The 21,555-nt window shown below is 50.7% G+C and overlaps 6 protein-coding genes across 6 annotated transcripts; 4 read left to right on the plus strand and 2 right to left on the minus strand.

Moving 5' to 3' along the window:
• Positions 1–1,184: 1,184 nt before the first annotated feature.
• Positions 1,185–2,185, minus strand: pdx1 (uncharacterized protein; the record flags this gene model as incomplete). Its single annotated transcript, XM_056937440.1, has 2 exons — positions 1,185–1,984; positions 2,107–2,185. The coding sequence occupies 2 exons, from the start codon at positions 2,183–2,185 to the stop codon at positions 1,185–1,187; spliced, it is 879 nt and encodes a 292-aa protein (XP_056787305.1).
• A 507-nt stretch (positions 2,186–2,692) lies between these two features.
• N7539_007840 (uncharacterized protein) lies at positions 2,693–3,586 on the plus strand (the record flags this gene model as incomplete). Its single annotated transcript, XM_056937441.1, has 1 exon — positions 2,693–3,586. The coding sequence occupies one exon, from the start codon at positions 2,693–2,695 to the stop codon at positions 3,584–3,586; it is 894 nt and encodes a 297-aa protein (XP_056787306.1).
• Positions 3,587–4,088: 502 nt separating this feature from the next.
• Positions 4,089–8,064, plus strand: N7539_007841 (cohesin subunit SMC1; the record flags this gene model as incomplete). The annotated part of the gene is made up of 4 exons (XM_056937442.1): positions 4,089–4,119; positions 4,181–4,274; positions 4,342–7,306; positions 7,366–8,064. The coding sequence occupies 4 exons, from the start codon at positions 4,089–4,091 to the stop codon at positions 8,062–8,064; spliced, it is 3,789 nt and encodes a 1,262-aa protein (XP_056787307.1).
• Positions 8,065–10,121: 2,057 nt separating this feature from the next.
• On the minus strand, positions 10,122–10,541 carry N7539_007842 (uncharacterized protein; the record flags this gene model as incomplete). The annotated part of the gene is made up of 1 exon (XM_056937443.1): positions 10,122–10,541. One exon carries the CDS (start codon positions 10,539–10,541, stop codon positions 10,122–10,124), a length of 420 nt encoding a protein of 139 aa, XP_056787308.1.
• Positions 10,542–14,430: 3,889 nt separating this feature from the next.
• N7539_007843 (DUF2841 domain-containing protein) lies at positions 14,431–16,208 on the plus strand (the record flags this gene model as incomplete). Its single annotated transcript, XM_056937444.1, has 5 exons — positions 14,431–14,517; positions 14,630–14,825; positions 14,929–15,393; positions 15,477–15,662; positions 15,730–16,208. The coding sequence occupies 5 exons, from the start codon at positions 14,431–14,433 to the stop codon at positions 16,206–16,208; spliced, it is 1,413 nt and encodes a 470-aa protein (XP_056787309.1).
• Positions 16,209–18,960: 2,752 nt separating this feature from the next.
• N7539_007844 (glycerophosphocholine acyltransferase) lies at positions 18,961–21,370 on the plus strand (the record flags this gene model as incomplete). Its single annotated transcript, XM_056937445.1, has 3 exons — positions 18,961–19,886; positions 19,973–20,693; positions 21,134–21,370. 3 exons carry the CDS (start codon positions 18,961–18,963, stop codon positions 21,368–21,370), a joined length of 1,884 nt encoding a protein of 627 aa, XP_056787310.1.
• Between the last annotated feature and the right edge of the window lie 185 nt (positions 21,371–21,555).

Consider the following 21,555-nt stretch of genomic DNA (forward strand, 5'->3'; position numbering starts at 1 on the left):
CGCGGTTGCATTTCAGCGCAGCATTTACGGAGTTCTGGGTTTCTCCTTCGCAATGAGCAAGGAGTGCATCTCGAAATATCACGACATTACGGACCCGGACGAACTATTTATTGACCGGGTCTTTCTCGCCGACCCAGATCTGGCACTACCTTTTTACTCATATCTGCCTCGGCTTCTTATCTCCTTCGATCTGGTATCTCCTTATTACTTCACTGTGTGACGGTCGCGGAGATGAAATGCCATCTTTCATAACTCGGTGTGACACGGCCATTTCTTCATCACGGCGGCATACCAGATATTTTATCACTCATCCCCGAATTGATCTTCTCTGAGCGGCATATCATTTTTCTCGGTTCTAGCAGAGGCGCTCACGGTTTTGGTATTGATCAATCGCAGCGCGGATATACATGGGCATGGCGTTCGGACAAGGTGTGGTAGCATTTCAGGGCTGCTTTTATCTTCTACCCATTTTGGTTCCATTTATCTTGATGACATCTTATGACCATTGCTATTATAACTCAATATTCATCATATTATTCTTGTCGGTTAAGGAGTTGAATTTGTATCACGTCCGGGGTTTTTCAATTTCGAGTGCCTAATCTTGTATCCACGGCGCAGAATACCATCCATTGCAGGTCAAATAGCTAGTTTCGGTGTAAATACATATATATGGCCGGTCCGGAGGGCTACACTTGATCACCTATCAGGTTTTCCTGCCTGCCTAACAGACTTGAAATAGTACTCCGATACCGGGAATTTTATCCACCCGTTCTATTCAGGACTCTCTATGTCGTACATGTATATTTCCATCCAATTGCGACTGAACTTTCACATCACCCACGCGATTCCCGCCGGGGGGGGGGGGGGGGGCGCCTCCATCTTACTATCCAGTCCATCGATATGATCGACATTCCAGCCCAGACATGAATGGTCCGAGGTCCTTCCAAGATTCCTGGGGAATCCTACCGGCACTAAATGCAGAAGAGGTGGGTGTCAAATTCAATTTCAGGAAATAGCCCATTGAGGCGGTATCGAATTATCTATGCTACATTGAATACAAATTTGGGCCTTCTTCGTCGCAGAGTGAAGATGACATGAGCTGGCAAGTGGTAAAGAAGACGGTAAGGGAAGTTGACTCTGAGATCCGGAAGAAGGAAAATGGTTCATGAGTTGAGCTTTGGGTTCTATAGCACCAAGCGAGCAGGCTCAACCTGCAGGAGAGTCTTCACTCTCTCAAGGAAAGTCTTGGCACGAAGCTCCTCGCCTGCGGGAACATTGAGGCTGAAGACGTTCTGCGCAGCACCTCCCTCCACGGAGGGGACTGAGCGAGCGACAGTCCTTTTGCTGGGCTTGGCGCTGAGGAAATCGATGATATCCTCAACGACAGGTTGAGACTGACGAGCCACGGGGGCATCGAAAGCGTTGAGCTCAGGGATATAATTTCCACGAGATGTGTTCACAGGCTCAGCCCCCAGAAGCTCGTCGAACAGCTCGTCTGAGGAGGGCTTCTCATTCTTCGCGCGGGGAAGTGCATCGTTTGCAAGGTCGGTGGCAATGGTCAAGAAGCGTGACAAAGGCACAGTGACGCCCAAGCTCTCTTGGATCTTCTTTTGCGCAGACAGGACGGCAGACAAGGAGACCGTAATGGCGATCGGGGTCATGCGGGGCGGTTGTGCGACAACATCCTTCTTCTCCTCTGCGGCAGGTGCGGCGGGCTTAGCGGCCGGCGCGGCGATCTTGATGTTGCTCAGATCGAGGTGTGCAAGCTTGGCCAATGACGCAGCCTGATTCGCCGGGTACTCAGCGGCGATTTGACCGATGTAGGCGAGGACGTCACCCTTGAGGAGACGACCCTTAGGGCCAGAGGCGGGAATCTTGGAGACTTCTGACTCGGGAATTCCCTTCTGGTGCAGGAGTTGGATGACAGAAGGGTAAAGAGGATACGCAGGGTTCTGAGTTTGGGGAGCGGAGGATGATTGAAGACCTAACACACAATGCCGTCAGTTGCTTGTTCGTGAGAATGCAAATCCGTAGGAGATGCGCCGAGGTCAAGAGGATTAAGCGTAGCTCGCTGTGAATTGCGTGGTGCTTCGGCGGATAACTCACGTCGAGAAGAGCAAAGCACTCTTGGCTGTCGACGGGCGAACATGGCCGGGACTTGAGCAATGGGGAGTCGCGCCGCCATTTTGTGATGAAGTTCTGTATATCCGCCGGTGAAATCGGGGTTGGTGTTGGGGCTTGCGGAGCTAAGTCAAAATAGATGTCCGCAACTCTCCGAAACGGCGGTACAGGCGGCAGAAGAGACGTTCGAACAACAGCTCACCACCGCGACAAGGGTCTTCTCTTTCGATGATATAGAATGGGTAAATTGCGCGCGAATTGAGCACACTGTAGAATGGATATCAATCGATGTTGAGAGCGTTGGGAGCCTTCACCGGCGGCCGGGACGGGAATATTTTTCTGCCGTTGCGCGCTGCTGTTTTCGTCTGGCGGCGCTTCCCGAGGAGAACAGTTGGACGTCGGTCTAGGTGGTCTTGTAAGTAATATCTCCGATACACTCCTACGATCCTGCGATGCTCCTCAATTGGATTGACTCGGTGGTCGCATATCACTGACGCTACGATGACGCCCACATTAATAGTATTGCGCTGACTCCTCGGCCACACGTGCAGGAACTGCAGATAGCTAAACTATGTCTGTCAACCCGGCCACTTTCCGAGCAATTTGGGTCAGGAACCCTGGCGGCTGCGCTGCCTGCTCTCCGACACGCACGCTTTTACGAACAGAGTTCGCCTCTTCATGGCGCTCATTCGCCTCAAGAGTGCCTCAACCGGCATCTTTACCGAAAGCGCAAAGACGAACCGCGCTCTCCAGTTCACAATTCGCCGAATTACCAAAGAATTTGCAACCCAAAGCTGGTGGTCTTGGGAGGCTGTTTAGCAGAGTTGCTCACGAGGGCGATGTGACGCTATTCCAAGCGCATTCGCAACGCAGCTACTATATCAGTGCATACGGTCTATCTGCATTCTGCTTTGCGTACGCAGTGTACAACTCGAACGCGGTTTTCCGGGACCCTGTCACTGTGCTTCCTATGTGGCAGCAGGCCCTGTTTGGCGGTATTTGTGTATCGATGAGTGTTATGGGAACGCTCTTCTTCGTTCGGACAGGCAACATGATCCGTTCCATCAAGGCCGTCCACTCTCAAGGCCAACCCCGAATCCGGTTCCAGGTTCGCGGCCTGATGCCCTTCAAGACATACGAGTTCGAGGTCGCGCCTTCACAAGTTCAGATCTCAAAGAAGCTTGTGGTTTCAGCAGAGTCCGTGGCGCGCTTCGAAAGCGACAGCAAGAAGCTTCTCGGTGGTTCTAATGAGCCGAAGCCCAAATTCTTCCAAGCGCCGGTTGCGAGAATGAGTCATGGCATTTGGAGGGTGTTCCTGTCCGTTCGGCAAATCTTCACAAGTGAGGACTTTATCTTGATGAAGATTGACGGACACAAAGGGACCTTCCGAATGGACTCCAACGGCATGGTCGACCGCGATTTCTTGCTTTTGGGCAATCCGGTGAGAATGACCAGAGGCAACTGATCCCCATCGCCCATCGTCTGCCTGTTTCCCTCAAAGGCTATGGCATTCCCACCCAGAAAGCATGAAAAATGTACCAATAGAACTATCAAATCCATTAGACCTGATGAACTTCGAGTCATCGCAACAGCACTCATATCGAAATCAATGCATGATGGTGAATAATAGTCATAACATGATATCCATAACCCGCAGCCCAGATCTGATTGCAGGCGCATGGCATGAGTAACAATTTCTTCAGCACGTCGAGCCTCATACTATTATCGTAGAATGTCACTGTGAAGTGTGAACTGCTCCAAGAACAAACCGTTTCTATAGACGACAGCGGAGACCACACCGGCACGTGATCTTCCCCGGCGCGTCTCCCGACGCGGTTCCCCATATCGCGCCCCTCCCACCATCAGCGAGCCTGGGTCTATTACTCGCAAATTCCGTTCGCGAATCTGAACGTTTTTGCCTGGCTTTTCTGAGAGCACGGCTTCCTCGGAAGCTCAGTCGGATCAAAATGGGGAAACTCATTCGATTGGAGCTTTTCAGTAAGAAAAAACACCATTTGACTACATGGCGCAGAAACGACCTAACATTTGGCCCACTCAGATTTCAAGTCCTACAAAGGTCACCACACCCTTCTTTTCGGTGATGCGTTCTTCACATCTATCATCGGTCCTAATGGCTCCGGAAAGTCAAATTCGTGCGTCCAACCGATACTTTATTGAAAATCGCGACTGGCAAAACGTACATGAGTTAACACGAAGCAGCATGGATGCGATATCGTTCGTTCTAGGAATAAAATCGTCTCATCTCCGGTCCGTCAATCTCCGTGACCTGGTCTACCGTGGGCGGGTCCTGCGTACCTCGAAAGTAGACGGAGAGCCCACCGCCAACGGAGCAGAAGGCGAGCCCGAGGAAGATGGCGATGCCATGGACGAGTCGCAGGATACAGGAGGCGCGAACGATCCGAAGACTGCCTGGGTTATGGCCGTGTATGAAGATGACGCCGGCGAGGAGCAACAATGGCGCCGCTCAATTACCAGCTCTGGCGTTAGCGAATACCGCATCAACAACCGGACCGTGACTGCACAACAGTACAACGAAGCCTTGGAGGAAGAGAACATTCTCATTCGCGCTCGAAATTTCCTTGTATTCCAAGGAGATGTTGAGGCTATTGCCTCACAGTCGCCCAGAGATCTCACTCGTCTGATCGAGCAGATTTCCGGCAGTCTGGAGTACAAGGCCGAGTATGAAAAGCTTAAAGCGGAGGCGGAAGAAGCCGCGGAGCAGCAGACTGTGCAGCTCAATCGCCGGCGAGGTATCAACTCCGAAGTCAAACAATACCAAGAGCAAAAGAGGGAAGCGGAGAACTACACCAAGAAGGCAGAGGAGCGCGACCAGGCCATCATCACACATATTCTGTGGAAGCTCTTCCACTTCCAGCGTCTCATCGATGAGTCCAGTGCGGATATTCAAAAATACCAAGAGGAACTCAAGGAGTATCGCCGTGGCATGGAAAAGTACGAGAACAATGTCGAGGAGGCAAAGAAGGATCACGCACGCGTTGGCAGGGATGTTGGCAAGGCTGAAAAGAACATCGTCAAGAAAGAGAAGGATATTGAGGATCTCAACAACTCACTCATCCCTGTCGACGAAAAGATTGACATCACGCAGAAGAAGGTTGAGCGTTACTCCTCGAAAATCTCTGAAATCGACCGGGAGCGCAGCGCTCAGGCGAACAATGCCAAGCAGCTCGAGAAAGATCTCAAGCTTGTTGAGAAGGCCCAGGCGCAGTGGGAAGCAGAATGGCAAAGAACCATGAGCAAGCAGGGAGTGCAAATGAGCGAGGCAGACCAGCATGAATACCACAAGCTGAGAGAAGAAGTTAGCAAGCGATCTTCTGCGGACCAATTGAACCTCGACAATTTACGTCGGCAACGCAAGACTGAAGCTGAAGCTGTGAACAGCTTGAAGGGCAAATTCGAAAGCACGCAGTGGCAGCTGCAGAGTTTGGAGTCTGAGATGGCTACCATGAACGAGAGGAAGACAACTCTGAATGATACTATCAAGACGACTACCAAGGAGATCGACCGCAAAAAGAAGGACCTCAATGCTCTCACGTCAGAGCGCCTGAAGATTTCCCAGATGCGAACAGAACTGGAAGAAAAGCTCCAGGTTGTGCTCAAGAAGCTGCTTGAAGCCGATGACGGCAAAAAGCAGAATGAGCGTGAAATTCGGGCCAAAGAACTTGTTTCAACATTGAAACGTATCTTTCCTGGCGTGAAAGGCCGTGTCAGTGATCTCTGTCGTCCCAAACAGAGGAAATATGCCGACGCAGTGAGCACCGTTCTTGGTCGCCACTTTGATGCGATCGTGGTTGACAACGAGAAGACTGCCAAGGAGTGTATCCAGCATCTGCGTGATCAACGCGCAGGACAGGCAACTTTCATCCCCCTAGAAACTATTCAGGTGAAGGCCTTCAATTCTAATTTGAAAGGTATGCACAGGGGTATGCGACCTGCGATTGAGACCATCGACTACGACGACTCCGTCGCTCGCGCAATCAGCTATGCTTGTGGCAACTCGATCGTCTGTGATGATCTTGCGACAGCAAAGTATCTGTGCTATGAGCGTAACGTCGATGCAAAGGCTGTCACTCTGGATGGCACTGTGATTCACAAGGGTGGTTTGATGACTGGTGGACGTGGTCCTCAGCAAAGTTCGTCTAAGCGCTGGGAGGACTCTGAAGTTGAGAACCTTCACAAGCTGAAGGATAAGCTGATGGCGGATCTCGCCACCCTTCCAAAGAGTCACCGACGTGGATCTGAAGAAGAAACCCTCCAGGGAGAGCTCGTAGGGCTCGAGCAGCGACTGAGCTATGCTAAAGAGGAATTGAAGGCGCTTGAACGAAATATTCAAAGCAAACGAAGCGAGCTCGACTTTGTCAAGCGCCAACACGAAGACCTGCGACCCAAATACACAGAGAGGAAAGAAAACCTCGATGAGTTGGACGAGACCATTGAAAGCACTGATGCTTCTGTCAGTGCTGTGGAGGATGATGTCTACCGCAGGTTCTGCAAGCGTCTTGGTTTTGAGAACATTCGCGAGTACGAAGCGCAGCAGGGCTCATTGCAAGAGGAGGCTTCGCAAAAGAAGCTCGAGTTCACAACACAGAAGAGTCGTATTGAAAATCAACTGAGCTTCGAAAAACAAAGAATCCAAGCTACTGATGATCGTATCAACGGTCTCAGGGCTCAATACGAGCGTGACGTTAGCCTCATTGAAGAGCTTCAGGTCCAGCAAGAGGAAATTCGCAATGAGCTTGATGAGTCTAACGCGGAGCTTGAACTGTTGCGCGAGAATCTTAAGCAGCAGAAAGAAATCTATGCGCAAGCTGCTGAAAACCTTGCCGAACAAAGAAGGGAGCTTCTGAAGCGCAGCAAGCACACTGAAGGTACCCTTAAGCAGATTAATGCTCTTGAAGCCGAGATCCAGCGAAACTCTTCTAGTCGATATGCTCTCTTGCGACGATGCAAGCTCGAAGACATCGACATTCCTCTTACAGACTCTTCCAATGGACTTGACAAGCTTCCAATCGACGACCTCGCACAGGGCGCCGCCGATCCTGATGCAATGGACGTAGACGAGGGTGATGAGATGGATGAGTCTCCTATCGTTCAAGACTATGGCATTGAAGTCGATTTTGATTCGCTCGGAGAGTCGCTTAAAGAGGTATCGTCGCTTTACTCGGAAATCTCCACTGAACATCTAACTAAATACTCATTTCACAGGGAACCGACGAGAAGCTCGAGGAAGAATTGCTCGATAAAGTTCGCGCCCTCAACAGTGAACTGGACAAGATGGCTCCGAATACCAGGGCTATGGAGCGCCTGGAAAGTGTGGAAAACAAACTTCGGAGCACTGAAAAGGACTTTGAGGATGCTCGCAAGTACGCTCGACGAGCCAAGGATGACTTTGAAGCGGTCATGAAGCAACGTTCCGATCTCTTCAATAAAGCCTTTACGCACATCTCAGAGCAGATTGGTCCCATTTACCGCGAGCTGACTCGGAGTACAAATTATCCTCTAGGGGGTCAAGCTTATCTGGACATTGAAGACTCCGATGAGCCATACCTGGATGGTATCAAGTACCATGCCATGCCCCCGCTGAAACGTTTCCGAGACATGGAGCACCTATCCGGGGGTGAGAAGACCATGGCCGCACTCGCTTTATTGTTCGCTATCCACTCTTACCAACCATCACCTTTCTTCGTGTTGGACGAGGTTGACGCTGCGCTTGATAACACAAACGTTGCTCGCATCGCCAATTACATCCATGACCACGCAGCTCCCGGCATGCAGTTCATTGTGATCAGTCTGAAAGCCGGATTGTTCCAGAACAGTGAGGCTCTTGTCGGCATCTATCGCGATCAGGTGGAGAACAGCAGCAAGTCTTTGACCCTCGATGTGAGTAACACGGCGCTTGAGTGACCTCCTGTCTCGATTGAAGTGTGCTGACATTTTTCCTTCCAGCTCCGAAAGTACACCTGAAGTCGCGGGGTGAGATAACTCGTCCTGATGGATTTACGACTTGCTTATTGCGTCCTATTCCTCATTTTCATTGTAAACTCTTGCTTCTTCACTGGGACCTCTCCTTAGCTTTGACACATCAGTTCTCGACGGATGGAGAAACAACTGTCACGGGCAGCCGGTGGAGAACACTCTATCTAAATATCATTCTTGTACTTCTTATGAGTTTGACAGCGATAATTTGGGCTGGTCTTTAGGAGATTGTAATTGATCATCTTAGCAATTGCGAAATTCGAGCAGTGGCTGGTCGGGTGGCTTAGTCTCAGACCTGCACGCTGCAATCGCTGTGAACTGTATGTGAATAGCGCTTCCCACTTGCGAAGCCGAGTAATTCACACCGTGCAGCACTCAGGTAGGCAATGAAGCACAAAGCGTTCGAATAATACAAGTAATATCAGATAAGGTACTCATGATCTGTGTATGAGGTATTCGGGATTGTTCAGGCCCAAGAGAGACTTCCGCTTCTTGGGTGTCTTGATCAACATTAGCCAAATTGTCAGTTGAGAAACCTTGACATGCTCCGTCTATTGCAACTTCAGCAGCCCAACTCCATCGAGTCCCGCCAAGATCTCGCAAGCGGGATTTGACTTTCATAGAGTGAGTAGATAGTATCAATTGAGTTTCGACCTCATGCACAGGCGAGTCGTTGTAGGTGAATTCGATACTACAAATCTCTGACCACAAAATACTAGGACGTCACGTATTAGAGAGCCCTGAGTCGCCCAGGACGACGCTGGCTTAATGTCCTCCTGACTCTTGTCGCTTTCGTCAATCTCAAAATCAGGCTCGGAGAATCTCGCCAGGGTGACCCCAATTGTATTCATCACGCCAACTTGGGCTTCCTCCAACGCGTGCCTCTCAGCGTCTTTTTTGTGACAGATGCTTCTTATAACATTTCGTCATCTTAAATGCACCGTGAGGACATTCCATGACGCCTTCCAATTTTGCTACCGCCTCAATTCAAAAGAAAAAAAGATAAACAAGAACGGAAGATGAGCCTTCATCTGACATGAAGGAGACGTGCTTTGGAATGGTATACGTCGCCGTGGTTTCCAACTGAGATCAAATGTAAATCGCGCATGTGTGAACCTGGCGATTTCTTCCATGATTGAAGATGAGAGTCGCGTCAGCATGGAGGCACACTCAATGGACGGCAGCAAGATCCGAATGGCGGTTCTCAGCATGCAGCAATCTGGTAGCACTGCATTCTAGGTGCAGGCAGTGTCTCGATGCTACCATGGTCTGCAATGCGCTCATTCCATGCGCTATGTACGGCAATTCATGTGCACCGATAGACGGCGAATGAAGTCAGAAGCAGCATCGCAAGCAATGAATAGGGACGATTGGACCGGTGTGCGTCAACAGGCGGCAGATGAGTTCGCCTAGCAGAGCAAGCGATTTGTCAGAATGTGTTTGTACCGTCATGTACAGCGAACGGTAGAAGTGTAGCTGCCTTGAGCTTGGGGGTTTGCTAATATAATGTAGCTTGTGGGCATCGTGAATATGAGCGCTTCTCGCTTGCTCCTGGCTTTTCACTTGTCAGCCGGACGAGGCTGCTCTTGGGGTCGATTGATGCAAAAGATTGAGCGTCTTCGCGACGATCTCGCGGATGTTTGTTGGAAATATCATACTAGCAGGGAAAAATTAACGGGTACAGACGGATGGGAATCAAGAAATTCTACAGGATCGAGGAATAACTTGAATCAGAAAGTTGAGTAGGTATATGAAAAGTACAAGTCTCAGAGAAACCACGTGTCTGGGCTGTTGTGAAATGTACACATGGCCAGTGCCGCCACGGGGACTCACCAGGTAGTTGGCACACCCCATCAATATCCGTCTACGATTTTACATCTGGTAAGTCTAGAAGAATCACCCCACCTTTCAACATCGTCCACTGTTCACGCAAAGAGACTCACCGTGTACATATCACGGCAACTCCTCCCCAGCCCAGACTCTCCTCATCTCTCAAGCGACGACCGGGAGAGATGCGCGGATGCTTCGCGTGTTTGGGTCTCAGGCAATGTGAAGCCAGCAATACGCGCAAGTCCGAGAATTTTCATCCCTGAACCCCGAGATGCTGCAACCGCCACGTCGCCATCGCCATGTGCATTCAATATGCTGGCGCCGTCGCCAAACCAAAACTGTTCTGGATCTTCCGCATACGTGTTCGTCCCAGCAGGGTGATCGCCGATATGTGCCCAGCCTGCTCGTCTAAGTGACTGAGTATAGTAGTAGTCACTGGCATGAAAAGACAACCCCTGTAAGCCTTCAGCGCTGGTCTTCAGGACCCGCTCGATCTCCCGGCGAGGTTGTGCGTCGACGCGTCGGCCTCTGTGTGGATTCTTTCTTGCTTGACGATTGACCTTGATAAAGGCCATTGCTCCATAAGCATGGGTCTGAAGGCCCTCGAGATCTGGGATTAGTCCACTGCGTGCATTGTTGTACAGCACAGAATACAGCTCTGCATCTTGCCTTCCCCGCTACCTACGCAAGGGATAGAAGGCCCGCGCTCTCGACGCCACCTCCCTTTCCAACGAGCTCTTTGATTTGACGCTGGATCCCGGGACAGTGAGAGAAACGGTCGATCTTGGATGTCTGGCCGGGGTTCTATCATTGTCATACTGAGCTAATGCTTTGCCGCTGGAGATCAACCAGGAAGCTGGGTCGACTCCCAGGGTCTTAATGTGGAGTATTATGGTGATGGTTTCACGAGCTTTTTGAGTTCGCGCCACGTTGAGGCTAATCCATGACGCCAGACCGCATTCGTTTACTTTTGGCCCGAGACGAGAGGTCGAGGACTTCGAATCAGGAGTGGCTGTGAGCCAATTCGACGTGTCGAGTCTTTGCGCCGCCGCCGCCAGCTGATTGAATCGTGACTTGTGGAGTGCCGGATTTCCCCCGATCCACAGTCACGACGTCGGCGGTTGCTGTGCAGCAGAGAAGGAGTATATCGTGACTGTGACCATGCATTCACCTGCGCTCGCCGACTGGGTTACTCCCTCTCTGCAAGCCTTCTTTTCAGAGGGGGTGTGTTGCTGGTGGTGATGTGGGTCGGGAGCGAGGAAGAGCTGGGGTCATGCTCCAGTGGAGATACCCGCACAGGCAGGCTGAACTATCCAGGGCCTAAAAGACCGAGACCCAGACAATCATCTGTTCCTTTCTGGAGACTCATGAGATTTGTTGGCTCTCAGACATGCTCGGAATGGGGATGCAATTTCCGCTCACAGGCACCCGCCCGATTGGGGTCACTCCAAACTCCAAACTCTCCGGGACTGGTGAGCCTATCTTGGGCTTGGTCCTGAGTCATTGCAGGCGGATTTCATGGCGACTTTTACCGGATCCGATCGATGCATGCCCGAGTCCGACAATTGAGGGAGTTCGACCGTGCAACGCCAGCTAAGAGGAGCCTTGAGTCTTGTTAGCTGAGAACAATTACTCACTCAATAGTGCCGCCATTCTTCGCGCTGAAAGGTCTTCAGCGCCGTTCAGAATCCCTCGAGCCCAGTGTGGTCAAATTCACGGCATGCTGTCTGAAGTCTGAAGAGGATCTGGCTGTCGATCCGGAAGTAGGAAGCAGTTCCTACTGGACAATGAATGCCATTCCGGACCAACGACAAAGATACTACATACTGACAGTCATTTGTATCCCTCATTGTTCCCTTCGTTTTTCGTGCACTTTTCATTCGACAGAAGCATGGCTTTACAGTAGATGTGTGCTTTTGCCATCTGGAGTCGTAACTACTTCTCGTCGAGTGTTTCGCAATCATGATGATGGGATTCATCATCATCATTTTTCAGCTCTCCAGGTTCATGATGATCTCTGTGCGCGCATGCTTCGACCATAGGTCTGGCCAGCGAGGACGATCGATCCCATGTGGATGATGACATTCTCTGTTGCTGCTGGGTACCTGGAGTTCTGTTTGCAACTAACACACTCTGAAATTGTTCATGCTTGAAGGCATCCTCGAATCAGGTACCTAACCCTGACCAAGCGGCTCAAGGGATGAAGTCTCAGATAAGCTCAAACTTTCTAGCCTGGCACAACAAATGCGTCTCACGAGTCATGTAACAATGAGATTGGACTGAGTCTCTGATTTGCAACCCTGTTCTCATTTTCCTTGCAGTTGGCCGATCCACGGTACATCTGGAGGTATACGACTCGGGGGGGGGGGCTGTCCAGAGAATTCGATGGTCTACTACGATGTCGTATCGTCGCCCCATGCGTTGACTTTGACTAACCTTTTCATATTCATTGCTGGACTCAATGTTATAAGTTGACGCACTGACCTATCAATAACTTTACTATTCGGGGTGCTCTGGCGGGAGGAAGGCACTGCTGGACACCGTCTGGTAGGGGTTATCGCCAAGATGAATGTCTAGACCTTTGATCTGATCATCACAGCATCTGTGCTAAGGTTCAGTCCAAGTCCGTTCTCTCTACCACTATCGTCCACCGTACTCCATATCCTGAGCTTGCGCTGGACTATTTGCACTATCACTTTGAGCAGTGCGGCCAGGGGCGCCCAGATGGCTGCACAGCTACCCATGTGTGTGTGACAATCTCAAACACTAATTCAAGATCGACACTCGCGCGAAGGTGTGGAGGAGTCACTTTTCTTTTCCCCTTCGTTCTGTTCTCGAGCGAGAGTTTGAGCGATCTATCAGCCCCATCCGACACGACACACAGTAGTACTACTGTACGAGGTACACACACAGACCTCGTGACTTTTGAAACCAAGCCCTGCTCCGCAATAGGCAGCCCTTCTTGGAAACTCCTTGCCCTTTCATTTCCTAGAGTTCTCATCGGGCAGATTAGGCTTTCTCGGGATATTCGGGGATCAAGATCGTTCCCAGCTGCATCTGGGGTCTGAATCGGATCCATTGGTCGGATACTATCCAGTACATGCATTTGTTTCTCCCAGGCTGAATCGGATTTCTCACTTGATGTCCGTGCATCCCATCGGTACGGTGCTTGGGAGGCCTGTGATTGTCTACTGTCTAGTGTCTACCACTGTAAGAACTTCGCAGCGGGGTGAGGGGTCGTTGCTACCGCCGTGTCCATTCCATGCATGGTGAATGAAGAATAATGTACGACATCCACCAAGTATTGTGTCGAGTACAGCGAGTACTTAGCGTCCACTGGGAAGTAGGAAGTAGGAACAATTGTGTAAAACAGGACACCCGATGTGTATTGTGATGGACTACTATTTTTGACGATCTCGACCCAACGGTCAGTCTGGTCTAAACCCAGACTATTCCTCACTCGGTTAGACAGATGCATGACGCTACGCAAAGACAATCTGACCGCAACCTTCTGCCCCCAGAACGCTATCCCTCCTGCCAGCCCTTTTCGCAGCACACGAAAGACGAGGCACGACAAGTCAGAGTTAGGGGAATATGTCAATCCATGGCTGCAGCCGCTGAGCAGGCGACCTGCGAGCAGGCCCGGCCTCGTTGCCACCAAAATGGGCCCCACCGACGGTTTAGTTTTTCTTCTTTCTCCCTCACGTCCTTGCATGAAAGTGGAATCTGTTTCCCCCTAAATCGCAAGTCTGCATGATTTGGAAACCGCGATGATGCGGAGATCTGCCATAGCTTCGATCGTTCTTCTTCGTAAATGGAGAAGACTTTGCGCGCAAGATGAGAAGGCTTGAATATTTGGAAGGAAGACCCCCGAAAAGGGAAAAAAAAAAAAAAAAAAAAAAAAAAAAAGAGAAGAAAACCAAAAGGGCCCAACAATACAAATCCCGAGAGTTCCATCTACCCAGACAGCGGGTACAGTGTACACGGTGCTTTTTTGATGGCCGTGAATAGCAATAAGCAACTGGCAGGATCTCGCCCGACTCGACTGCTTGACCTCGCAAAGTAACTGCGGTGAGGTGTACCGACCCCTTCCCTGCAGGTGGCGGCGGAATTTGTACCCATCAAATGGCCAGTGTACACTGTACACTGGTACAGGGCACTCGACAGTAGTAGTACTCTTATGCTGCTGGTCGGACTCGACCAGCGAGCTGCGGTATCTCCATCAATTTTCACACCGAAAGAAGCCATCGCCTTGATTTTTTAAAGCAGTTTCTTCTTCTTATCTCTCGGGGATCCACCAGCATCCCTTTGCTATATGTTGTATTTCCTTCTCAATAGATCGCCTGCATCCTGAAGGAAGATCACCACATCTGTATAACATCATCGAAGGAACGCGCACTATCGAAGTTGCAAAACCCATCGATCGACATTTCTTGACTTGAATTACATCACCTCTTGGGAAACATGGACTTGAGCAGACCACTCCTGGAGGTTGGTGATGCACTCGAGCGCAGACACTCCGAAGCTTCAATATCTCCCGCGAACCCAATGGTAAACAATCGCTCCCATCATTGTTGACAGACAAGGATTCAATTGAAGGCTCCGGCAGGCCTCAATGGGGGTAATATATGTTGCGACAGTCTGGGCTAACTTATGCACGTAGTCGGACTCTGGTGTCGATTTCCCACATCCTCATTATGCCATGATCTATTTGGATCACAATGGCGAGCTGCGTGTCAAGGCTTCAGCTTCAATGGCTGGCTGTGGTGGTGCGATCTTCACACCGGAGGTGACGGACAATTTCGTGAAACTGGCCAACCCAAGCCCAGTGACCAGTGCTTTACCGTCCATGAATGCCAGTAAGCCTGAAACCCGCACCATAGCAGCGCTATCCAAGATCTTTGCACGAGAGGAAGAAACAGAGCAATGGCCATGAACGACGATTGCTGACCAGCAACATAGGTCCTAGTCAACTATTCGAAGGCTCGCCTTTCACAACCCGTTCGAGCCCTGGCTTGATGCGTACGGGACCAACAGGACTTGCGGAGATGATACCCTGCCAGTTCTTGGATCAGAATAAGAGGAGGAGACGCGACTCAAGACGAACCAGCAATGCTCAGCCTCAATACAAACCGGCCTCTCCTACACCAGCTCCGCGACCTGGTCACACGGTCCTGCGAGTTGGGGATCGTGATCTACTTCGACGATACTACGAGAAGGCCTTTGAAGATTTCCAGCAATTGAATTGTCGAACGATCGCCAAGTCTTATATTAAGCTTGTGGAACCTAGAAAGCAGGTTCACTTTCCATACAATGGGCGGAAGGTCATTGCGGGCGTAGCACAACGTGTGGACCCGGAACAGACCAAGCCAGCGTGGTGGCCTCTGGGAGTTCTTCATCGAGAACCAGACCATCTGCTCAAGAGAGGTGAGTCCAGACCGGATATACGAGCAAGCTTTGACTTTTGACATGATCGACTTGGCTAATTTACAATCATGAAATTGCTGTAGACCGCTTGAAACTTCTTGTGCACATTCTGTGTGAATTAAAGGACAGCCACGGCATCACGGCCCAGAAGCTGCGAGAAGCTGGTCAGGATGTTCGACGTCAGATCACTCCTACGAATCGCGTTCAGGTACTAGATGAGATATACTTTGTGCGAGAATTGGAGGAACGCTTCCTGGATGGAGACCTCGGTTGGTTTACTCCATGCACATGTCACCATCACATGGTTCAGGAGTGTCAAAAGCTAAGCCATCACAGACGCAAACGCTCGCATACAAGTTCGACACACCCATCTTCCCGAGGCAATTTGCCACGAAGACGACCTATCCTCAAGTATCTATATCGCGCCCCTCTCTTTGATGGAAGATGAACAAGAGGACCAAGATGAGGACAGCTATGGAGTTGAGTCTCATGGCATGCCTCTCGATGACAATGCGGCAATGGGCCCTGTCGCTGCACATGGGTTACACCCCAACCCACACGGGCTGCCTCTCTCTCCTACAACAAGTGACTCCAGCGGTCCTCATAGCCCTGGTACATACGGAGCGTATACCACCGCCATGCCCTCCGGTGTACTGGCAACACAGCCGTCCCCTGCGACTATCAAAGACATCCCCATTGAGTCAACCTACCTAGCCCCATGCTATGGGCAACAATTCATGCCCAGTGTGAAGGCATCAGCGGGTTACTGGCCGACCATGGCACAAATGCCACAGAATTCATCATTTGGTTACTAATAAAGAGTACTATATACATACATTGGGGGCGTGTGTTCACTATTTTCTTTTCACTTTCTACCTTCTCAGTTCAGGTTCCGTCTTGGGTTCAGCGCCATACATCACTGTCATGAGTCAAGAATGGAGCAAGAATGAATCACGAATACGACCAAGAATCGAGGCTTGAAGAGAAAAACATGCCCGGCAGCCCTCCCGTCCCTCGGCTATCAAAGCATCCAGCGCTGTAATTACGGTTCTCTTATATGTCTGATAGCCCATACACCATACTATCCCATTCATTACGTGGCCCTAAAACGTATATTCCATGACACGTACTTTGATTCGCAGCTGTCGCACACTTTCATTCAATGACTTATTACCTTGGTGATTAAGATTGTGATATGGTGATTTAGAAGACTTAGACAGTAGATAAAATGGAGTAAAGACAATTTTAATTTGGGTATCTGCTTGAGTTACCCACTACACCCACATGAGCTTCCGTCCCTCTTCCCTTCTTCTCTCACTTGTCTCACTTCTGCCGGGCATGTTGCCAGAAAAGCACTTTAGAAGTACCCATCATAACTCTATGTAGGTCCAACATGGAAATATTTGTCATACCTTTCAAGTGTTTGTCTCCAGTGTGAGCAAAATTCGCACTCTCGAGGGCTCGATCTATCGTAATATTAACAAAAGATTGCGCAAAACATCGCCTGGTTTGAGGTCATCTGTGATGGATGAATTCTAACAATGACGAGGATGAATAACAACGTACATGCTAGCCGGACCAACGTAGTACCTGATTGATTCACTTTGAGTTCAATCATTAGGCTTTCTGTCCTAATATGCTCCAACTTCCTGGAATAGGTCAGTATAGATGTTCCCTCGCGTGTCCCATCATTTCTGAATCTTTATTCATTTTCTGTCCCAACTCTATGAGGTCAGATTGAGAAACTCGTATAAGATACACCTTTCTTCTTCGTTCGAATCTACCTCCCTGTTTCTGTTTCTCCTCCCATCTCCACTTCGATCGAGACAGTTGTTGCCACCCTCTCTCGATTGAATAGTCAAGAAGATAATTTTCACCTTTGCATATGCGTTTGGCCCCCCCCCCCCCCCCTAGGGACTTAAGCCAGGGCATTACGAGTACCAGGCTTTCATCGAGACTCCTTATGGCTCCGTTTCAGCAGGGCGTATATTCCTTTACTCGAGGCCTTGCGGGATCCTAGGAAGGAAACAAATTGCTTGCCGTCGACATACGGACTGTCCACGCACGGCACAGGGCTCATCACTGGTAGCCTCTCCTCCGTGGGTTCGACCTTCAGTTTCTGCGACCTCGTTGCAACCCACGCAATCCTGCCTTGCGGTTTTCAATGTCCCCTCTTGCGGTCTCGACATTTTCTCGGTGCAGCCTCGTCAGATCTGTTAAACCCATGCTGAGATCTTGTTGCTGCGGAATCGCGGTATTGTCACTTATCGATCATCACAATTTCTCAATCTGGGCTGGTCAGGATTCACAAGTCTTGCTATGATCCGATTGTTCGATTGCACGATTTGGGCTGAGTCAGTCGGGACGCAATTTTCTGACGATCCCGGGAGCATGATGGATGCCTAACTTGAGTCTGCGACAATGTATTGCGAATGTCTCATCAAGCTCTGTCTGGTCTTGTTTGATAGCCTTATCCATGGATCGACACATGTCGAACATCACGGCTCTGTTGTCATATGGACGGGCGTTTCCCAGCATAAGCACAATGTCACGACGATTGCTTGTTTAGCCACTGGGCATACCCTGTTGTGAGCGACCTTTGCAAGCTTTGCATGTAGCGTCAAGTACCTATGGAGAAGGGTTCAGTCCGGGACGGAGAAAGTGGACTCCGCGCTGAAGGGCCACGTGAGTCAGAACTGAGACGGTCTACAGGAGACAGTAGTGATCAATTATCGAATTTGCGCTGCACAAGGCTCACAATATGGATATGATGATATTGATCGACTTATACACCGAATGACTTTGTTGTTCACACACACGATCACCAACCTTGAAACTGACTCGACAGCGGGCGCCAGTCACTTGCTTCGATGAGTCACAGTTGACTAGCTGAGAACACACTAATCTCGGACTATTCATACCTGCAAGATTGGCGTGATCTTCACCTCTCCCGTGGATCGTGGGGGAGGAAATCGCTTGGCGTTGGCTTAACCTTTTCCGACGCAAAAGGCGAGACTCGCCCTCCGAAGAGGATCCAGGCCTGTGGCGCAATGGAGCCACTTAATTGGCCCCCACACGACCCAATGACAAGTTCCCCGGCGACGGTGTGCGATGACGCTGCTTTATGGTTTGTTTCCTGAGGCCCTGCGACTTCCCCCCCTGCAACGACTGAGCTTGAAGACCCTGTCCACCTGCCTTCAACGACTCCGTCTTCTCATCAGTCCCCCGTCCTTGAACCCTTTCCTGACCTCGCGTGTGCCTCCACCGGTCCACTCATCAGACTCGCCGTCTTCGTGCACAGCTGCTCGTGCTTGCATCCCGTTCGCACCCCCTCACCAACCACAGCGCGCTGGCGCTCCCCGCGTGATACCTGCCGTGGTTCTCGCGATCCGATAAGGGTATGTAACCAACGCTCTCGTTGCCCCTCAACAGGTTGCATTCGGCAAAGTCAAAAAACCCGAAAAAAAACAGAGTGATTTTTCTGAGAGATTGCGCGCCCGATAAGAAGGCAAGTGCTCGCCTGGCCGGCGCCGGCACTCGTCGCGATATTCTGCTCTCGCATGCACAATGGGGATGCTAACGTTTACCCGTTTCCTCAGTCGACCATATCCCCATTGCCGGGACGGTCCTACCATCTTATCCTTTCAACAGCAATTCCTCATGGAGGACTCTGCCTTGCGGGAACGCCGCAAGTCCGTTTCCACTGTGGGAACGGACTCGGTGGCCGCCACTCCGTCGGTCGACGAGTTGATCGATAATCCTTTCGATGATTATGACAATGAGGAGTACCACTCGCCCACGGATACGCCGGGGAGACTCTCCCGAAATCCATCCTTCTCCAACAGCAGTTCCTATCAGGAGGACTGGGACACGTTTCCTCCTCTGGACAAGTTGACCATCTTTGACCTGCTCGACAACATCCAACTCTCGCAGCGCTTCGAGAAATGGCAACATGCAATCACGGCGCAGCGAGAGAAAGTCCGGAGGCAACGGGAAAAGTTACGCTCGACCGGCGCAAATGCCAAGACACGAGTGGTGGGCGAACTGCGGCGCCGAGTACCCACGGCTGATGAGCAGCTCGAGAAGTATCGTCGCCGCATGAAGGAAGGTGTCGAGCGTCTGGGCAAGCAGTGGAACAAGACCGCCACAGTGACCCTGCGCGAGAAGATCTCGTTTATTGCTGGAGTCCTCAACATCTTCATCAGTGGCTATTTGATGGGCTCCTATCCCCAATTCTTCTACTACTGGTTCACCGTCCAGCTCGCCTACTTTATGCCTATCCGCTGGTACACCTACCATGCCAAGGGCTACCACTACTTCTTGGCCGACCTCTGTTACTTTGTCAATTTGCTCTGCATGCTCTCCATCTGGTTCTTCCCGGGATCGAAGCGCTTGTTTATCAGCACCTACTGCCTGACCTTTGGCAATAACGCGGCGGCCATTGCCATGTGGCGAAATTCGTTGGTTTTTCACAGCATGGATAAAGTGGTCAGGTATGTCAAGTTTCCTCTCCAGTTCTAGTATCCCTGGATGGCTCTTCTTTACATCTGACTAACCATGCCCTTTTCTTTACCGACAGTCTATTCATCCACATCATGCCACCTGTCACTCTCCACTGCATCGTTCACCTGACTCCGGTGGAGATGCTCAAGGAGCGGTTCCCCGCAGTCTACGCAATCAAGTTCAGTCAACCGGGAGATCCCGAGCACTACTCCCTGGGTGCCATGATCGCGTGGGCCACAATTCCGTACCTGGTCTGGCAGCTAACCTACCACTTCATGATCACGGTTCGTCGCGCCGATAAGATTGCCGCCGGCCGTCCAACTAGCTTCACCTGGCTTCGCAAGTCGTACTCCAAGGCCTGGATCGGGAAATTCGTCCTGGGCCTTCCCGAGTCCTTGCAAGAGCCAGCTTTCATGCTGATTCAGTACTCTTTTGCCTTATCTACGATGATTCCTTGCCCAATTTGGTTCTGGTCACGCTGGGCGAGTGGGCTGTACATGTCGGCTCTTTTCATTTGGAGCATCCACAACGGTGCCACCTACTACATTGACGTCTTTGGCAAGCGCTTCCAGAAGGAGTTGGAGCAGTTGAAGAAGGACGTTGCCCGGTGGCAAAGCTCTCCCGAGTATGCCTCCAGTCCACTTATCCTTCCCGATTCATCTACTCCAGTGAGTGGGGCCCTCGGTGCTCCTGCGCCTCTGGAGAAGCGTGGCAGCATTGACCGGATCCCTCTGCTCGATGCGACTTCGGCTGCGGTTTCTAGCGCCCACGACGCTCCTCAAGCCGGGGAGCGTGTAGTGCGTCAGGAGTCGTAGTTGTGTCGAACTGTCTTCTTTGTTTTTCATATACCCATCTCCAGTACACCAACTGGTCGGCGGACAGCGGTCTTTTTATGGCCTCGCGCGAATTGTTTCGATGATTGTGAAGTTGCACCTTACTCTTCCGGAGCTTTTGATTGCGTTGTTTGTTACCTGTATCAGCCGTGAATGTTTCCTTTGACTCCGGCGTCCTCTGTGCTGTGTCTATCTTGGTCTCTCTTTCGCTGGTCAGATTTCCGACTTGATGAATAACGGTCTACTACTTGCATTGTGTTTATTGAGAACTCGATGATGTCAATATCAATACTTCCCAGAGCGCTCAAAATATGCCCACCACTCGTCCAATAATATAGTAAATACAGGATATATCAAAAATTTGACACTCCCAACTGGTTAATGCTTACTCTCAGTGCTTACAGATCATCAACATTTCACCTCTCACCTACTTCACCATAACCAGTCTCGGTGGGTCGGTGTCCGATCCGCATCGCGCACCTCAACTTCGGTACGGAGGGTCCGTTCGGCTCCGTCTGTCTTGGCGCGATCGCCATAGACCGCCCGGCGCGGAGTCAAGCAGATTCCAGGCCTGCGCTGCCATCCAATTAACTCCGGTCCTCCGACCACCAAAACTCCCGAAGCCGGATGATATCACGTGATTGGAACGTGATGGATTCCCGGCGTCACAAAACATCTCTGGAGTCCACCTCCCACCAAGTATTATTACCTTGCCAATCTCAAGTTGACTGCTAAAATTATCAGCTTTAGCTCACGGGTTGAAGATTCGCGTGGAATAATCCCCCCCTTTGTTGTTGTTCCTACTGCTGCTGCTGTGTTGTTGTCA

Source organism: Penicillium diatomitis (assembly GCF_028827545.1).
Source record: "Penicillium diatomitis strain IBT 30728 chromosome Unknown utg000011l_segment0_segment0, whole genome shotgun sequence".
In the NCBI taxonomy this organism is placed as follows: domain Eukaryota; kingdom Fungi; phylum Ascomycota; class Eurotiomycetes; order Eurotiales; family Aspergillaceae; genus Penicillium; species Penicillium diatomitis.